The following is an 18,245-nucleotide window of genomic DNA, read 5'->3' on the forward strand; positions in this document are numbered from 1 at the left end:
TACCCCATATCCCACCGCTACTCGGGAGTGGGAAGAGAGGGACTAAGTGCCGGAGTTGGCGCATCTTACAGATGCGCCAATTTCTGGGGCGGCTGCGGGCTGGTATTTGTAGCCGGGGGTGGGGGGGCAATATCCATGGCCCTTCTAGGCTATGAATATCAGCCCGCAGCTGTCTGCATAGCCTTTCTGGCTACAAAATATAGGGGGACCCCACGTCATTTTTTTTTTTTTGGGGGGGGGGGGATCCCCCTATTTTAATAGCCAGTAAAGGCTACGCAGGGGCTGATATTCATAGCCTGGGAGTGACCATGGCTATTAACCCTTCTCAGGCTACAAATATTGGCTCCCGGCCGTCTGCTTTCCCCCTCTGGCGCAGAAAATTGCACGGAAGCTCACACCATTTTTTTCCACTTTTTTTTTTTTTTTTTTAATTAAACGTTCTTTAAGAAACATAGGCCTTGCTATTATATATCTATGGATAAATCTATATATACATGGATATCTATGGATATATGTATAGATGGATATAGCCATAGTTATATCTATAGATATATGTATAGATACATAGATGTTTCTATCTATATATCTATCTGGCTACTTTCACACATCAGGTTTTTGCCGTCAGGCACAATCTGGTGAGTTTTGAAGAAAAAAACGGATCTTTTTTTTTTTTTTGTTTCTCCGCCAGATCCGTTTTTTTCTCAGAGTTGTATTAGCGCCGGATTGCGCCTGATGGCCACACGTTTCATCCATTTTTTGCCGGATCCGTCAGAAAAGCTGTTTCCAGGGAACGGAGAAAACGTACAGAAGAACGGTTTTTCTGTCCGGCGAAAAAATGCACACCGATGGATCCGGCAAAAAATGTATGAAACTGAGATGTCAAATCCGGTTTTTCATGATTTTTTTCCATTGAAATCATGCACATCTTCTGTTCTCAATCTAAAACAAAAAAAAATGATCAGTTGCATCAGTTTTTCACTATTTGCAACGGATCCGTTTTTTCAAAAATTTGCCGGATCCTGCCTAATGGATAGATGTAGATAGATATATGAATAGTTAGGCTACTTTAACACATCAGTTTGTTTCCGTCAGGCAGGATCCTGCGAATTTTTGAAAAAACGGATCCGTTGCAAATAGTGAAAAACTGATGCAACTGATTCGTGTTCTTTTTTTTTTTTTTTTTTTTTTTTTTTTTTAGAGTGAGAATGGAAGATGTGCATGACTTCAATGGAAAAAATTCATGAAAAACCGGATTCGGAGGCCAGATTCATCATTTCACATCTGTTTCATACATTTTTTGCCGGATCCGTGGCTGTGCGTTTTTTTGCCGGTCAGAAAACTTTCCTCTGTTTTTGGACGAGACATGACATCACAAATATATATATATTTTTTGTTTGCTCAATAATACATCTTTATTTAGCTTTCAAAACCGCGCAAAAAAACGCTTTCTGCGTTTTCTGCCAAGAGTTGCGGATTTAGTGCAGAAAAATCTCGAGGCAAATCTGCAACATGTGCACATAGCCTTTCAAGGAGGATCACAAGGAAAAGAACAGCATGTGACTTTTTTTTTTTTTTTTTTTGGAGCAAAGGGTCTGAATACTTGTGACCATGTGATATTTCAGGTTTTCTTTTTTATTACATTTTCAAAAATGTTGACGTTTGTTTTTTTTCAGTCAAGATGGGGGTCAGAGTGTACATTAATGTGAAAAAAAAAATAACTTTTGAATTTACCAAATGGCTGCAATGAAACAGTGAAAAATTTAATGGGGTCTGAATACTTTCCATAGCCACTGTATATTATGTAGGTGTGTATTTATTTCTCTTTAGTGTTTTATACCTTTCCTTTTATTTTTTTTAAGGCAAAAAATAGATGCACTTGAAGGGTTAACACAGCCTGTTTCTTTTGACTTTGGTAAGTTTTTTTGTTTTTTATTTTTTTCAACAAAGTTTTGTTTAAATGCAATTAATGGGGTAAAAATCCTATCGCAGTGTAAAAGCATAATTATCGTAATATAATAGGACAGGAGGTATTATACACTTCAATTCTCTATCTTGCAAAGTACAAGCTGAATATTGCTTTTGGTTGGTGCATTAGAAAAGTCACAGAGCAAAATGCAACAATGTAATATTAAAAAATGTACTTTAAAGTGGTTGTCGGGTTCAAATATCAATAAGTCTGCAGTTATATATGAGTTAGACATACTCCTGTCCAGTGGGTGCAGCCTCGTTCTCCATATACTTGTATGGAGTGAGGCAGCGCTCTATAGTAAGTCATATGCACTGGTCAGCCATTTCAGTAGATGGGCCGCAGCCTCTGCTCAATGCAAGTTTATGGAGCAAGGCTGGTCCCACTGGAAGGGAGTATGTATAACTCGTACATGCCTTCTGGTCTTGGGAACCACCATCGGTACACGACTACAGCTTCAGAACCACAGTCAGCACATCACTGCCAGAATCCCCGTCGGTACATCTAAACAGCACCAAGCTTAGTACCGCATTCAATTGCATTGTCTGGTCAGCCCCATATACAGTTGTATTGCATGGACCTACAACTCCCTATATGTCCTTAACAATGGTAAAGGAAATGTTGGGAGTTGCTGTTACTAGTCGTCATCAGAATGTGGACCATACAGGAACCACAGCACTGATAAGACGCCGTCAGTATCACAAATCTTTGCATCCAGGTATCTTATAGGTGATATCTGTTCTAATTAAAGTCGTTTTCATTCTTTTCTTCTCCATTTTGTCCTGGCACCATGATGATATTTCATGCCCTGAGCTTGTTTCTCCAGACTTCCCTGTTCTCAGTGTTCAGCAGCACATCCCGACACCGTGCCCTTAAAAATTAAAAATATCCTTATCCTTATACTGCCTCATAAATATCTCCTATTCTGCACCCCTGGATAAATAATTGACTCTTATTGTACTTCTGCACAAAATACGCCATACTGCCCCTCTCCATATTCTACTCCCCACATTGCCCCTCTCCATAATCTACTCTTCACATTGCCCTTCGCTATACTTCGTCTTCTTTCATAATTTGCCAATTAATGTCCTCCATTGCCTCATAATGTCCTATATTATGTTCCCTCGGAGTAAACCCAACCCTTCCCTCTCCCGTCCCATTTATCTAAAATGAAACATTTCATCTTAAACTCTACCGTAGAGCGCTTAGCAGTGCCCAATTTCTACTCTGCCTGTGTGGCTCCTCTACATAAAATAACCTTCTCCATAATGTCCTATCCAAAGACTATAAGCTTCTCCATAATATCCCCACCCACATAGTAAAACTCCCCACAATATCCCTTCAATAATATTCCCTCCACACTGCTTCTCTCGTAAAGGGAACCTGTCAGCAGGATTGTGCACAGTAACCTACACATAGTGTCTGGTCTGCGCCGTTAGGCTGCCGTCACACTATCAGTATTTGGTCAGTATTTTACATCAGTATTTGTAAGCCAAAATCAGGAGTGGAACAAATAGAGGTAAGTATAATAGAAACATATGCACCACTTCTGTATTTATCACCCACTCCTGGTTTTAGCTTCCAAATACTGATGTAAAATACTGACCAAATACTGCTAGTGTGACGGCAGCCTTATACTGATTAAAATTATATCTGTTTGATGAAATCCGTCTTAAGGTGTGTTTCCACGGTCAGTATCAAGCAGCACTTTGTACGCAGCACACGTCCTGCTCCGTCCAAAGCGCTGACAGCATTTGTACTTGCAGTGATTCTGCATGTGTTCATTGAACCATGCGGAATCACCATGGCCTATACATTGGACTAGTGATTTTTATCTTGCGGAGACTGAGTGTCTCCGCAAAATAAATAGACATGCTGCAGTCTGGAAAGACGCACCGCATGTCCGTCTCCGCAGGGAAGCCGTAGGTGCCGGTGTACGCATAATGGAGATGGGATTTTATAAAATCCCATATACTATGCTGTAACATCTGAATGCTGCGGATTGGATGCTGCGGCTGTACACAGCATCCAATCCGCAGCGAATACTGACCGTGGAAACATACCCATATGGTTGTTGTTTATTCTTTATTTTTAGTTTTGTGTTAGAGATTCTCGTGCCCTAAGGCGGAGTTGGTGTATGTGGTGCTCTGATTAGTTATTCATAATGCAGACTCCTGACAGGTCACTGCTCCCTCACTGACCTGCCCCTATGTTGCATATTGAATACCAGCACGTACTGAATAAAAAAACAAAAAAAAAAACGCGTCTGCAGGCCGTCGCGCCTGCGCAGTAGCAGTTCGGCGATGCCTGCAGAAGGTGTGTGTGGTGTGTGTGTTTTATACAGATATTCATTATGCAAACTAGTGGAGAGGTTACTGAGGGATCAGTGACCTGTCAGCAGTCTGCATTATGAATATCTAAACAGAGCAGCACATACACCAACCCCGCCTTAGGGCTCGAGCATATCGTTAACTACAAACTGAAATAAAGATTAAACAACAACCACAAGAAAGATTAATCAACCAAGTTATCATTTTAATCAGTATAACGGCGCCAACCTGACACTGTGTGTAGGTTACTATGCACAATCCTGTTGACAGGTTCCCTTTAATAAAGTCCACTAACCCTCGCTATACTGTTCCCATTTTCACAATTCTCCTCAGAATTTGCCTTGGCAGTTACACGGACCCTCCCTTCCCCTGGCCTCCTCATCTAAAATGATTATTAAACACGTTTAGGCTATGTGCACACGTTGTGGACCCCCAGTATTTTTTCTGAGCGGAATTGCACCAAATCCGCAAAGGATTGCTCAAGCAAGGTTAATCAATGGGAATCCAGAATTGGTGTGTGCATGCTGCAGAATATTCTGTCCTGATTCGCAGTGTTTTATTTTACTTTGCAGGCCAAAAACGCTGCAGAATGGAAATTATGTCAGAAGGAGGAAGAGTGTGTGGGCTTAGAATATGTGTGAGCGGAGAATATGTGCTTGTCTGTCTGCAGCTGTGTGTGTGGGGACCCAGGCATTGTCTGATTGGACTACTACTCCCACCCGGCTATGTCTGCTGTCACATATAACAGTGACGGCATGAGCCGATGATGGGAGAGTAGTCCCATCATCCGGCACCTGTGTTCAACTGTAAAAAATAAATAAATAAAAACATTTACATATTTACATATACAATACATACTCACTGAACACCTAATCCCCAAAGCTCGCGTCTCCTGCAAGCAATAAAAAATAATAAACCAATGTATACTCCCTGTCCGCCGTAGTCCATTTAATAAAGAGTGTCCCACGACGATCTTACTTGTAGAACAGTCGCATCAAGAGATGTGACCGCTCTACCCGGCCTCCGGCGATACACTGACAGGAAGTAATCGCTCCCACAGTGTTCACCGGAGTTCATCAGCTGATCAGAAAATTATCACGCAGCGGTGCCGTAAGTGAGAGCACCGGAGCTGAAGAACTTCAGTGAGCTCTCAGTGATACACTACAGGAGCGATTACCTCCTGTCAGTGTATCGCCGGAGGCCGGGTTGAGTGGTCACATCCCCCGATGTGACTGTTTTACACGTGAGATCATCGTGGGACACTCGGTAATGGACTTCGTCCGACAGGAAGTATTATATGCTGGTTTATTATTTTATTTTTGTTGCAGGAGACAAGGGCATTGGGGATTAGGCATTCAGTAAGTGTGGGAAATTAAGATTCAATATAGTCTGTGTGATTTATTTCAAATAAAGGACTTTGTTCTGGCCGTGTCTTTATTTACCATGTAACTATAGGGTTAGTAATGGATAGGTGTCTTATAGATGCCTCTCCATTACTAACCTGTGGGCTTGATGTCACCTGACAATACAAAGGTGACATCAGCCCCACAAATATGAACCCTATTTGCCACCACTACAGGGTAAGTGGGAAGAGCGAGGCCAGAATTGGTGCATCTATAAGATGCGCCATTTCTAGGACAGCTGAGAGTCTTCCCAGACTATTAATATCAGCTCGCAGCTGTCTGCCTAGCCTTTGCTGGTTTGATTTTATTGGGGGACCCCATGTCAACTTTTTTCTGGGGTTCCCCTGTAAACTAGCCAGTAAAGGCTAAGCAAACAGCAGTGAAGTGAGAATAATAGTCTGGGAACCTTTATAGCTATTGGCTCTTTCCCACAGTATTAACATCTGCCCTCAGCCGTCGGCTTTCCCTCTGCTGGTTATTAAAATTATGGGGAGCCCATGCAATTTTTTAAAAACATTTTTTTGAAAGATAAACAGATACTGCATTTCACGCTTATTTCTTATTGTTGCTTTTTTGTTACAGCATATGTAGGTTAATTATGTGGGGGTATGTTCCCATGGTCAGTAAACGCTGTGGGTTGACGCTGCGTACATCCCATAGTGGATGGGATACCGCAAGTATTAAACACACGGACACTTACATCTCCTGTACTGTTTTTTTTTTTTTCTGGTACTGGAAAAAAACAGACATGTGAAACCGGCCTAAGAAGGAGAATTCTTATGCTAGATTTGTATGGTATACACAGGAATTTATGTGGTACATGCCTGAACATCTGTAGCTGCCACAGACACAAAGTATTACTATACCACCATGGAACATATGCCATTACAATGCATTGCTTTATGTTAAGAAGCCAAAATGTTCTTCTGTGTCGCCCTTTCCATCTTCACTGCAACATTCAGAAATCGTTTTTCTCTCTGGCTAAAATATTATTACACCAAATACAAATTCAAGGGACAGTTTTAGTAATAATATTGGCTTTACTATTTATGTACGAATATCGGAATTTTATTTTTTAGGACAAGTAAATGACATTCACAATGAGGCTGAAGAAATCAGAAACCAGTGCACAAAATTTCTACATTACGTAAAAGTATTTTTATACAGGTAAGGTGCCCGTTTTTTAACTTTTTTTTTCTTCTTATTTCCGTTTTTCAAAGAACGAAAATGTTCACATGACCATATTATATAGCGGATCTTGTAGGGACAATAGACTAATGGCAACATGTTTGTTTCTGTGAATATATCTTGTGTCAGGTTCTCTGCTTTAGATTAATGCACTTTAACCTTTTTCACTGGTTTCGGGCCATCGTTCACACCCCCAATTCAGAATTTTAAAATGCAAAAGGAAAATTGCATTATGCCATCATTCTTTTCTGAAAAATGTACACCAGGCACATTGTGAAGATGCTTCCCATCACTTTGCATGTGCCGACATTTTGTAATACACTGTGACTCCTCTTACTTGTGCATCAGGAAGTGAGCAGATTTGGAATACCTCTTTTCAAGGGTTGCCCGGATGAAATCGATAAGTCTGCAGTTACTCAGTGTGACTGCAGACTTATGAATCCTCCCAGTGCACGCACTGTGTACTGTGGGGATTTGCTGGTTTCTGAGCAGGGACTAGAGGGTATAAAAGTTATACATAGCCCTAGCCGGAGCCTGTCCAGTGGGCACAGCTTCGCTTCATACACTCATACATACCCTCTGGTCCCGGCTCACAAACCGATGAATCCCTACAGTGAGTGCGCTGGGGGGATTTATAAGTCTGCAGAGTGACTGCAGACTTATCCATTTGGACCAGACAACCCCTTTAATCTCTGAGGGCATCATGACCATTTCCTTTTAATAAAAGCTACTATAGAAGTGATCAGTTTTTTTCTTAAATAAAATTATATATTTTTTTTTTAGGTTTGTGGATTCCTCAAGGCAGACCGAAAATTCGTTGGCTCATCCTTATGAGGACATGAATGCTCAGCTCCCCTCCAAACTGATAGAAGCGCTACACGGACTTACCTTGTATATTGGAAGTCTCAGTGATCTCCCAAACCACATTCTTGGAACATTTTCCATTCAACATCACGGCAAGGTTTGTCTAATATGTTGATGGCAAGTCTTATTTGAAGACCAGACTATGCAGTATTGAGAGGTTGTAGAAAAGTAGGACAATATGGCTACTTTCTTCCTATGCTGCAGCCTTTTACGTTTTGTAAGTGGTGGTGCAGCTAAGCCCAATTAATTTTAGTGGAGGCGAGGTGCCGTTTTTCCACTTTTGAACAAAAGCAATGCAGTCACTTTATTTCTAGAATCATATGGGTCCCCATCTGGGTATCGGGTTTTATAAACCCTAAAAATGACATTCCATTGTTAAACTGACATTGTTTCTTCCTAGAGGTCATACATAGTTACTTACCTTACTAGAGGTCTTATTCACATCCTAATGGATGAGCCACTATACATTTCATTGTGAAAAGGCCCTAATTACTAGCGCAAGAGGAAGCGCAGACTGTAAAGCACAGCTGACACAGCGGTGATGCGTGAGTGCCGTCAGTCTTTGTAGCGACTATTAACTCCTTACATGCTGCATTCAATAGCTACCACGACATATAAGGAGTTTGATAAAGGAAAACCTTTCTCTCTGTCACTTCTTGCAGGGGTGGGTAACCTCTTTACAGCCGGGGGCCATTTGGAAATTTCTACCATCATTCGGGGGCCACACAAAAATGATAACCTTAAAAATGACCTCGGTATATCTAGTCAAACAATTAATTACGGTAACTCACCCTTAGGCTGTGTTCACATGTTGCGGTTTTTTCGCGGTTTTTCCCGATAAAAGCGCTATAAAACCGCCAAAAAAACGCATACAATAAGCATCCCATCATTTAGAATGAATTGCGCATGTTTTGTGCACATGATGCGTTTTTTTCCGTGAAAAAAAACGCATCGCGGCAAAAAACGCAGCATGTTCATTAATTTTCCGTTTTTTTTTTGCGGATTTCCCACTCCAAAATGCATTGGGAAGTGTCCGGAAAAAAACGCGGCAAAACCGCGGCAAAAACGCATGCGGTTTTCTTGCAGAAAATGTCCGGAATTCTCAGGAATTTTCTGCAAGAAATCCTGAACATGTGCACATAGCAAATGTGACGACATCAAAGGAGACTCTGGGGTCATATAAATTACAGGACGTGCTGGGGGGCATAGATGTCACAGGAGATGCTGGGACATACTCATTACTGGGGAGGCTGGGTGGAATAGACAACACTTGAGAGGCTATATACATTACTAGGAAGCACAGACAGCAGTGGGGTATATATGTCCCTGGGGGCAATATACATAACTGGTGGGGTCACATACATCACTGGGGGCTATATGCATCACAGGTGGGGGGATATACAGCACTTCTGGGGTAAATGCAGCACTGGGAATATACATATCACTTGGGGGCACATACAGCCCTCGGGGATATACAGCACTGGGGAGGGGGAGACAGACATTGCCGGGCAGGCACGTAGATCACCGGGTGGAACTCGTAGATCACCAGGGGAACACAGATCACCGGGGGGTGGCATGAAGATCACACAGAGGGGGCACATGACTGGAGGGGACAGAGATCACAGGGGGCACACAGAACACATGGGAGCTCAAATATCACAGGGGGTACATAGCAGGGGGGCACAGGGATCACACAGATCACAGGTGGCACAAAGCTGGGAGCCACAGATCATGGGATGCACATAGCTGGGGGGCACAGCGTTCATAGGGAGGCATATAGCTGGAGGACACAGAAATCACAGGGGAGGGCATATAGCTGGGGGAGCAGAGAGATAACAGGGGGAACAGATTACCGGGGGGTGGCACAAAGATCACAGGGGGGGAACAGATCACAGGGGGGCACATAGCTGGGGTCACAGGGGGCACATAGCTGGGGGCATAGAGATCACAGGGGGATATATAGCTATGGGGCACAGATCACAGGAGGGGCACATAACTGGGGCCACGGAGATCACTGGGGGGGGGCACAGATCACATGGGGCTATATGGGGGGCACAGAGATCATATTGGGGAACATAACTGGAGGGGCACAGATCTCAGGGGGGTGCACAAAGCTGAGAGGCAGAGATCACCAGCAGAAAGGTACAGAGCTGCGGACACAGAAATCGCCACTCACCAGCAGACAGGCACAGAGATCGCTCTGGACCCTCTGGCAGCAGCTCCTCTTCTGGGACAGGAGGACTGAGTGCATTGGGCACTAACCCCACCCACCCCGATGACTTCATCATTCATGTGCAGGCAGGCAGCGTTCTGTAATGTACGCTGCATACTGTGCACTTGGGGGTTAAAGAGCTGGCAGGATACGAGCATTGTGGACTCCGGTGACCTGCCTACGGGCCGCATGGAAAGTTCCCCACCCCTGCTCTATTGCCTCTCTGCAGTGTGATCGCAAGGAGCCAATGGTTGCCATGGCTTAACACTGTCCTCCAGTTTACCATAGACCAAAACCTAATAGATCGGGCCAGTGGCACAAACCCGTTCGGCTACCTATCAGTATAACATCAACAGACTGGATACTAATCCTCTAAACCCCTTCTGAAAAGGAGAGTAATGGTGGCGCTGTCTAACCATAGTGGGTGAATATAAAATCATCAGGTGAGAAACAAATTGTGTGCCCACCTGAATGGCTTGTGCTAACTGTGGGGTAGAGCCGACCTAGTGTACCGCAGGAAGTTCCTCCAGCGTGTGATAGCAGTGGGTGTTCTGGTGTGTGGCGCTCCCACAGCAGAAGAATACAAATTTGCCACAAGTTTAAAAAAAAAAAAAAAAAGTTTACAATTTTAAAAATAGATAAAAACACGACATGTTTTGGCATCCTACAGCCTTCCTCAGTTGTCTGTCACTTGAACACCCACTGTTAAAAAGTCTGTTGCATAATAAAGCCAAATGTCCAAAAAGAGACACATCTGGTGTTACCAGACCTGTCACAACTAGAACAATTACTTACCGTCACCCCTTTCTCTAAAAAAATTTTTAAAAAAAGTTTTAAATAAAACTACACCAGAACTGACATTTTTGTTAATTTTTCATGAGACAAAATGGTCAAAAATTAGTATGGAGAGTATAGTCTGAAAAAAGAAAAAGTGCCAGCTGTCAGAATGTGATGTTAAAATAAATAAAAAGGTGCTTACTTTTGCATAAGCAGTAAAAAATAAGTTTTACGTTGTAGTGTAATCATATGTAACATATCGTATTCCTCCTGCACAGTGACCCGTGTAACTCATTTCACTCAAATATTCTTTGGATTTGTGTATGGAGACACAAAGAACAAAAGATTTTATTTTTTTTTTTTTTCAAACCGTGTTTGTTGTAATGTATGTACTTGTACTAGTTTTATCTCCACTATCTAGCTGACTTGGTTTGCCAATGTGCACAATAGACTTGAGGTGCTTTCACATTGGGCTTTTCTACAGGTTCGTGGGCTTGCATCCGAACCCCCTATCAAAATGGGATTTGGATGTATGTGCAGACAGGGCCATAGACTATAATGATGCCGGCAGAGTGAATGTGTGTGGTGTCGTGCATCATTTTTGGGCGTATATGCCTACTGGTGGCAGACATTCTCAGATGTAGTAGACTGGGTCTCTGTGTCAATCTCCAGTAGTCATATACACCCAAAAATGATGCTCGACACCACACACCTTCATTCTGTGGGTACAAATACAGTTTATGGCACCGTCGGCAAACACAATGGAATCCCATTTTGTGGGGGGTTCGGACAGAAGCCCTGATGGGACCCCCAAACGGGTGTCTGAATGCAACGTGAAAGCACCCTTAGTGTACTCTGTGTGGGGCCCAGCTAATAGTCGGAGGCCAAAAGTGTGTTCTTTTGACCGTCTTCTTGCCGTTGCGTGTGCATACTGTTTATTGAACTACATAGGAATGAGTTGCAGACTGCTCTTTCCTATACAGAGAAGCACCACATAAAAATGTGGTCTCTATGGTGGACGGATGCCGAGATGTCCATCTTTCCACCCATCATGACTGTGTTGTATTCCACCAGAGCATATGTGCCTGACACTGGCCATAAATTCATTGTATCCTTTGCCTTTTCATTTTGCATGGTTAACATTTATCTAATGTATGTGCTCAGACTTAAGAGACAAAATGTAACCCTTTCTAATATATGTACATACAGGAATAAAAAAAAATCCTCTCTAATTTAGTAATTTAAGGCTATTACGAGGGTTTTCCACTACATAGAAAACCTTTTCTTACATGCAACATTACTTATACCGGTACTTGCCTCTCAGACCAGTGCCAAATCTGCTTGTATCTGCAATCAGTCGTGCCTGATTATGTCTCATGAGCACTTTAGCCCATCAGCTAAAATGTGACCAATCCCTCCAAACTTTTGGACGAGGGAGGAGGAGGCCCCATCAGTGGCTGTAGGGCTGTGACATAATATTATGGGAGACACTGCTCCGCTATCGCTGCGCCAGTCTGGGATGTGTTTACATGCTGCGTTTATTTTAAGCAGGGTACTGTTCCATGTAGGATATGGTAGTTCAAGTAGTGGGCAAGCCCTTCAAGGGTGTACAGTATCCTCACAATGTCTTTTTTTGGTGCATACACTCCAAATCCCACCTGAAAAAGTAGTTTGTGTGCACCATCGGGAAACAACTTACTGCGCTTATGTTCCATCTTTGAAACTGCTTTTAACTGCTTCAGGTTTCCCAAGACACCAAGCGTCTTTAGGCTGATGTGTGTTATTACCCTGTGTACAGTGTTCCCTTGGTAAAAAAAGACCATAAAATTAGCTCAAAGTAAAAAGGCCCATATCTATGGAACCGCATGAATGGTTTAAAATAAATAAAATACCGGATTACTCAGGGGAGCAGCTGGAGAACAATAATAATAGAAAATACTGGGCACTTTTGACCTGCTGAAAGGTCCTCTTTAACCAATTAAGGATCGGACCATTTAGCTCCATTCTAAATCTGGCACATTTGGATTTTTTTCAAACACATGGTTTAAAAAGCTGTAAAACTATTTTTTCTGGTTTTTTTTGTTTTTCATTCATATAGTCAAAACAATTTTTTTCATGGTATGTAGGGCTTAATTTGTTATTTTTTGACCACAATGAACCACTACAATACATTTTAAAAATTTGTTCCCCTTTTCGTAACAATTATTTTTAAACATTGAACACATACCGTATATACTCGAGTATTAGCCTAATTTTGCCACAAAAAATGGGAAAACTTAAAGGGAACCTGTCACCCCCAAAATCGATGGTGAGGTAAGCTCACCGTCATCAGGGGCTTATCTACAGCATTTTGTAATGCTGTAGATAAGCCGCCGAGGTAACCTGAAAGGGGAGAAAAAGAGGTTATATTATACTCACCCAGGGGCGGTCCCGCTGCGGTCTGGTCAAATGGGTGTCTCAGATTCCGCTCCGGCGCCTCCCATCTTCATTCCATGACGTCCTCTTCTGGTCTTCACGCCGCGGCTCCGGCGCAGGCGTACTTTGTCTGCCCTGTTGAGGGCAGAGCAAAGTACTGCAGTGCTCAGGCGCTGGAAAGGTCAGAGAGGCCCTCAACAGGGCAGACAAAGTACGTCTGCGCCGGAGCCACGGCATGAAGACCAGAAGTGGACGTCATGGAATGAAGATGGGAGGCGCCGGAGCGGACCTGAGACACCCATTTGACCAGACCGCAGCGGGACCGCCCCTGGGTGAGTATAATATAACCTCTTTTTCTCCCCTTTCAGGTTTCCTTTAGGGGCTTATCTACAGCATTACAGAATGCTGTAGATAAGCCCCTGATGACGGTGAGCTTACCTCACCATCGATTTTTGGGGGTGACAGGATCCCTTTAATGACTCGAGTATAAGCCTAGGTTGGGAAATGCAGCAGCTACCGGTTAATGTCAAAAGTAAAAATAGATACCAGTAAAAGTAATTGAGACATCAGTAGGTAAGTGTTTTTGAATGTCCATATTGAATCAGGAGCCCCATATAATGCTCCATAAAGTTTATGATGGCCCCATAAGATGCTCCATATTAAAATATGCCCCATATAATCCTGCATAAAGGTTAATAATGGCCCCATAAGATGCTCCATAGACACATTTGCCCATTATAATGCTGCACAAATGTTGATTATGGCCCCATAAGATGCTCCATACAGACATTTGCCCTATACAGTGCTGCACAAACATTATGGCCCCATACAGACACTTGCCCCATATAGTTCTGCACAAACGTTGATTATGGCCCCATACAGACACTTTCCCCATATAGTGCTGCACAAACGTTATGGCCCCATAAGATGCTCCATACAGACTCTTGCCCCATTTTGCTGTTGCTGTGATTAAAAAAAAAATATCACATGCTCACCTCTCCATCGCTCAGTCCCCCGGCACTTTCAATATTCACCTGACTTCATTCCGGCGCCGCTCCATCTTCAGCGTCTTCTGCACTGACGTTCAGGCAGAGGGCGTTCACTAACCACATCACTGCATCCTCTGACCTGAGCATCACTGCAGAAGACGCTGAAGGGGGAGCAGGTGAATATCGCGCAGCGCTGCGCTCCCCGTTATACTCACCTGCTCCTGGCGCTGTGCAGTCCCTGCTTCCTGGCGCCGCAGCTTCTTGCTGTACTGAGCGGTCACCGTTACGCTCATTACAGTAATGAATATGTGGCTCCACCCCTATGGGAGGTGGCGCCGCATATTCATTACTGTAATGAGCGGTACCATGTGATCGCTCAGTACAGGAAGAAGCTGCTGGCACCGGGGAAGCCAGGGACCTGCAGGGACCGTGCCGGGAGCAGGTGAGTATAATTAGACAGCCCCCGCTCCCCCTCCCCTGACGACCCCTGGGTATGACTCGAGTATAAGCCGAGAGGGGGACTTTCAGCCCCCAAAAATGGGCTGAAAATCTCGACTTATACTCGAGTATATACGGTATATATTTTTTTTTCTCTTTAATGGAGGCAGGGATAGTAACAATGATTTTGATTGGCAGTATTTTTTTTTTAATTTATTTTTTATAAGCTCTGAAGGCAGATTCTCGTGCAGATCTGTGTCCGGCCCATAGATCTTAACAGCTCATTTATATAAAAACCTGGATTTTTGTGAAATAAGATAGCAAGGTATCATTTTATTCAGCTTCCTATGTCCAAGTAGCTGACTTGGGAGGATTGATCCTACTTTGATTCCCTTTAAATAACATTGGCCAGCAATATGAGTAATGCATACTTTTTTCTTTTTTTTTTCATAGGTGCTACCAGCTTCTTGGCATTTGCTTCATCTTCACCTGGATATACATTGGTCTATTTTGGAAATCCTGCAGATTTTGGGAGAAAAGATGCAAGGTATGATTGTTGACTGTATCTCTTCTTGACAAAATCATGTAACTGCCCTAACTATAAAAACACTTTTTATTATTTAAAAACCAAGGCAAACTATAGTGACAAAAATACATCTATCATCGAATATGACACAGAGTATCGGGGTATCAGGCCTCCTGATGAGCCTAGATAGGCGAAACGTGTTGAGGCGCTAACCAGCAACGGCGAATGATGAATCACCGCTGATACATCCATAGGATGAGTACTTACATATTCCATATATTATGATCCTCTATGCAGATGGTATATGATATCAGGATCAGGTTTTTCTTTATCGCCTCTCATTGGGGGACACAGGAACCATGGGTGTATGCTGCTGCCACTAGGAGGCTGACACTATGCAAATAAAAAAGTTAGCTCCTCCTCTGCAGTGTACACCCCACCGACTGGCATTATACTCTCCAGTTTAGCTTAGTGTCAGTAGGAGGTGGACACGGGTCTTTCATTAGACCCTTATCTACCTCAATGTGCGTCGTTTCCTTTACAGGTTTTTTCCGGATGGGATACAGGGTGAACAGTCACACCTGTACCAGCGCTGCGGTTCTTACTCTGGGCACATCTTCTGGCGCCGCAGCTCAGCTTCCTCAGCGCGGCAGCCCTGCGGGCTGTCGTGCCGCGTCTCCCTGCGGCGCATTGCTCTGGCGCCGCAGGAGGTGGTGTTCTGCGGCGCCCTTCAGCGTCGCAGCCCGGCAGGCTGTCGCGCCGCGTCTCCCTGCGGCACATTGCTGGCGCCGCAGGTGGGTGTTTTTTCTGCGGCGCCCTTCAGCGGCGCAGCCTAAGCAGGCTGCGGCGCCAGCCTTCCTCACGCCGCGTTGTTCCGGCGCTTTATTTCGGCGCCGCGGCTCTTTTTCTCGGCCGCCGGTTCCAAATTTAGGCCCCGGCTTCGGCCGGGGCCTACTTCCGGTTTTCGGCCTCTTCTTTTCCGCTCCTGCGGGCGGGCTTTTTCCCGCCCGACATACTGCGCCCTGCCCACCGGCGCCTCTGCGTCTGGCTCCGCCCCCTTCCTCGTGGGACTCTCAGCTGGTGTGCGCCGCTTCACACAGCAAGCAGCCCTCGCAGCACCTCACGCAGCGCGCCACGCTCCTTCGCCCGCATCTTCTGTGGGCTCAGCATCGCAAGAATACAGCAACAAGTGGGACATCTTCCAGGACCGGGTCCGTGAGTAGCTGCACTGCAGACTGACACCCTTCTCTGCCCCACTGTCCCCTAACCCACTGGCATCTTCAGGGATCTCTCAAAATGTCTTCTAAAGGGGGCCGCTCTCGCCCCCCTACCTCTTCATCTTCTGCCTTAGTCACGTACTTTGCATGTTCGTCCTGTAACAGCAAACTTCCCTCAGGTCAGTCCTCTCCGCTGTGTCAGTCCTGCAGCAACCCGATTGTTCCCACCGCCCAGGATCCCCCGACTGTTCCGCCCGAGAGTGATCCCCCCATCCCAGGCTGGGCCGCCTCTCTGTCACAATCGGTGGCCGATTTAACACGGGTATCTCAAACCTTGGTGTCCGCGCTGGATCGGTTACCCCTGCAGACCCCTGCCGTGGCCAGCGGGTCGCAGGAACCGCCACCCGAGACCTCCTTGCCAAGCTACAAAAGGTCCAGACAGGAACGTCGGTCTGAGTCCTCTTCGCGTTCCATCTCGCCGCCCGGCCCTCCCCCGCGGTTGGTGTCGCACCGTTCCTCCTCCCCTGAGTCAGGCGAGGCTTTATCTGATGCGCCCTCAGAAAAGATTTCGGAGCTGGATCCTAGCCAAATCGCCACCATGAGTGAGTCGGTCCAGAACCTCATTCGGGCTATAAACCAAACCTGTGGCATTAAGGATCCCTCTACGGAACCCGCAGATCAGGCGGTTTCGTTTAGACGGGCCAAACCACCTTCAAAATTTTTTGCTCCTCATCCTGAATTCGAGGAAATCCTGGCCAGAGAGAGAGAGAATCCGACCAGACGTTTTCAGAGGGGAAAACGCCTGGGGGTGTTATATCCTTTTTCACCAGATCTTACCGCCAATTGGACGGTCTCTCCCTCGGTGGATTCCCCTGTTTCCAGGCTGTCCACCAACACGGTGCTTCCACTGTCCGGCGGAGCGTCTCTGAAGGATTCTAACGACAGAGTTATAGAATCCTTCGCGAAATCTGCCTTTGAAGCGGCTTCAGCAGTGCTATGCCCAGCCTTTGCTTCCACTTGGGCTTCAAAATACATCTCAAAATGGGCCAAGGATCTACGGCGAGGTATCCTGGACGGGGCTCCTCCCGCGCAATTAGCGGAACTTGCCAACCAGATTTCCCACGCGGGTGAATACCTGGTTTCCGCCTCCCTGGATGTCGCCTCTTGTGCGGCTCAGGCTTCCAGCAATGCCGTTGCCATCCGCCGGACCGTTTGGCTCAAGGCCTGGCAGGCGGACTTGTCCTCCAAAAAGTCCCTCACTAGTCTGCCCTTCCAGGGCTCTCGTCTCTTTGGTTCCCAGCTGGACCAGATCATTAAGGACGCCACTGGGGGCACAAGTTCCCTTCTCCCCCAGGCTAAACCTCGTCGCCCTCCCCCTAGACGGCAGTTTCGCTCGTTTCGGCCTTTTCGTCGCTTCGCTGCATCAAACTCCTTTTCCCAGCAGCAACAGAGGCCACAGGCACGTCAAGAGAAGAAGGCGGTGTCCATCAGGCCCACTCCGTCCTGGCGTCCTCGCTATTCCCAGGGTAGATCGTCCAGGCCCAGGACTGGAAGATCCACTTCCGCATGACTCTCGGCAAGACTCCAGCCCAACTCCCAGGTTGGGGGGCCGTCTTCTCCGTTTCAGGGACGTCTGGATTTCCGCAGTAGAGGATGCATGGGTCAGGGAAGTTGTATCCTCGGGATACAAAATAGAGTTCGCCTCCCGACCCAGGGATCGTTTCTTCCAATCTCGTCCTCCAAAAGATCCCGCTTTGTTTCCGGGCTTCTTCGCAGCCATCGCTTCTCTGCTAAAATCCGGGGTAATTGTTCCCGTCCCAGAAAAGGAACGGTACACGGGTTTCTACTCGAACCTCTTTGTGGTACCGAAAAAAGACGGCAAGGTTCGTCCCATTCTGGACCTCAAATTGCTGAACAGGA

General features: G+C 45.4%; 1 protein-coding gene across 1 annotated transcript in view; it reads left to right on the forward strand.

Moving 5' to 3' along the window:
* MMS22L (MMS22 like, DNA repair protein) overlaps window positions 1–18,245 on the forward strand; it is a 196,258-nt gene that overhangs the window by 47,497 nt on the left and 130,516 nt on the right. Inside the window, exons 3-6 of the mRNA XM_069726334.1 lie at window positions 1,860–1,912; window positions 6,779–6,866; window positions 7,671–7,848; window positions 15,036–15,129. Coding sequence (XP_069582435.1) covers window positions 1,860–1,912; window positions 6,779–6,866; window positions 7,671–7,848; window positions 15,036–15,129 — 413 coding nt within the window. The remainder of the gene's footprint in view (window positions 1–1,859; window positions 1,913–6,778; window positions 6,867–7,670; window positions 7,849–15,035; window positions 15,130–18,245) is intronic.

Source organism: Ranitomeya imitator, chromosome 5 (assembly GCF_032444005.1).
Source record: "Ranitomeya imitator isolate aRanImi1 chromosome 5, aRanImi1.pri, whole genome shotgun sequence".
Lineage (NCBI taxonomy): Eukaryota > Metazoa > Chordata > Amphibia > Anura > Dendrobatidae > Ranitomeya > Ranitomeya imitator.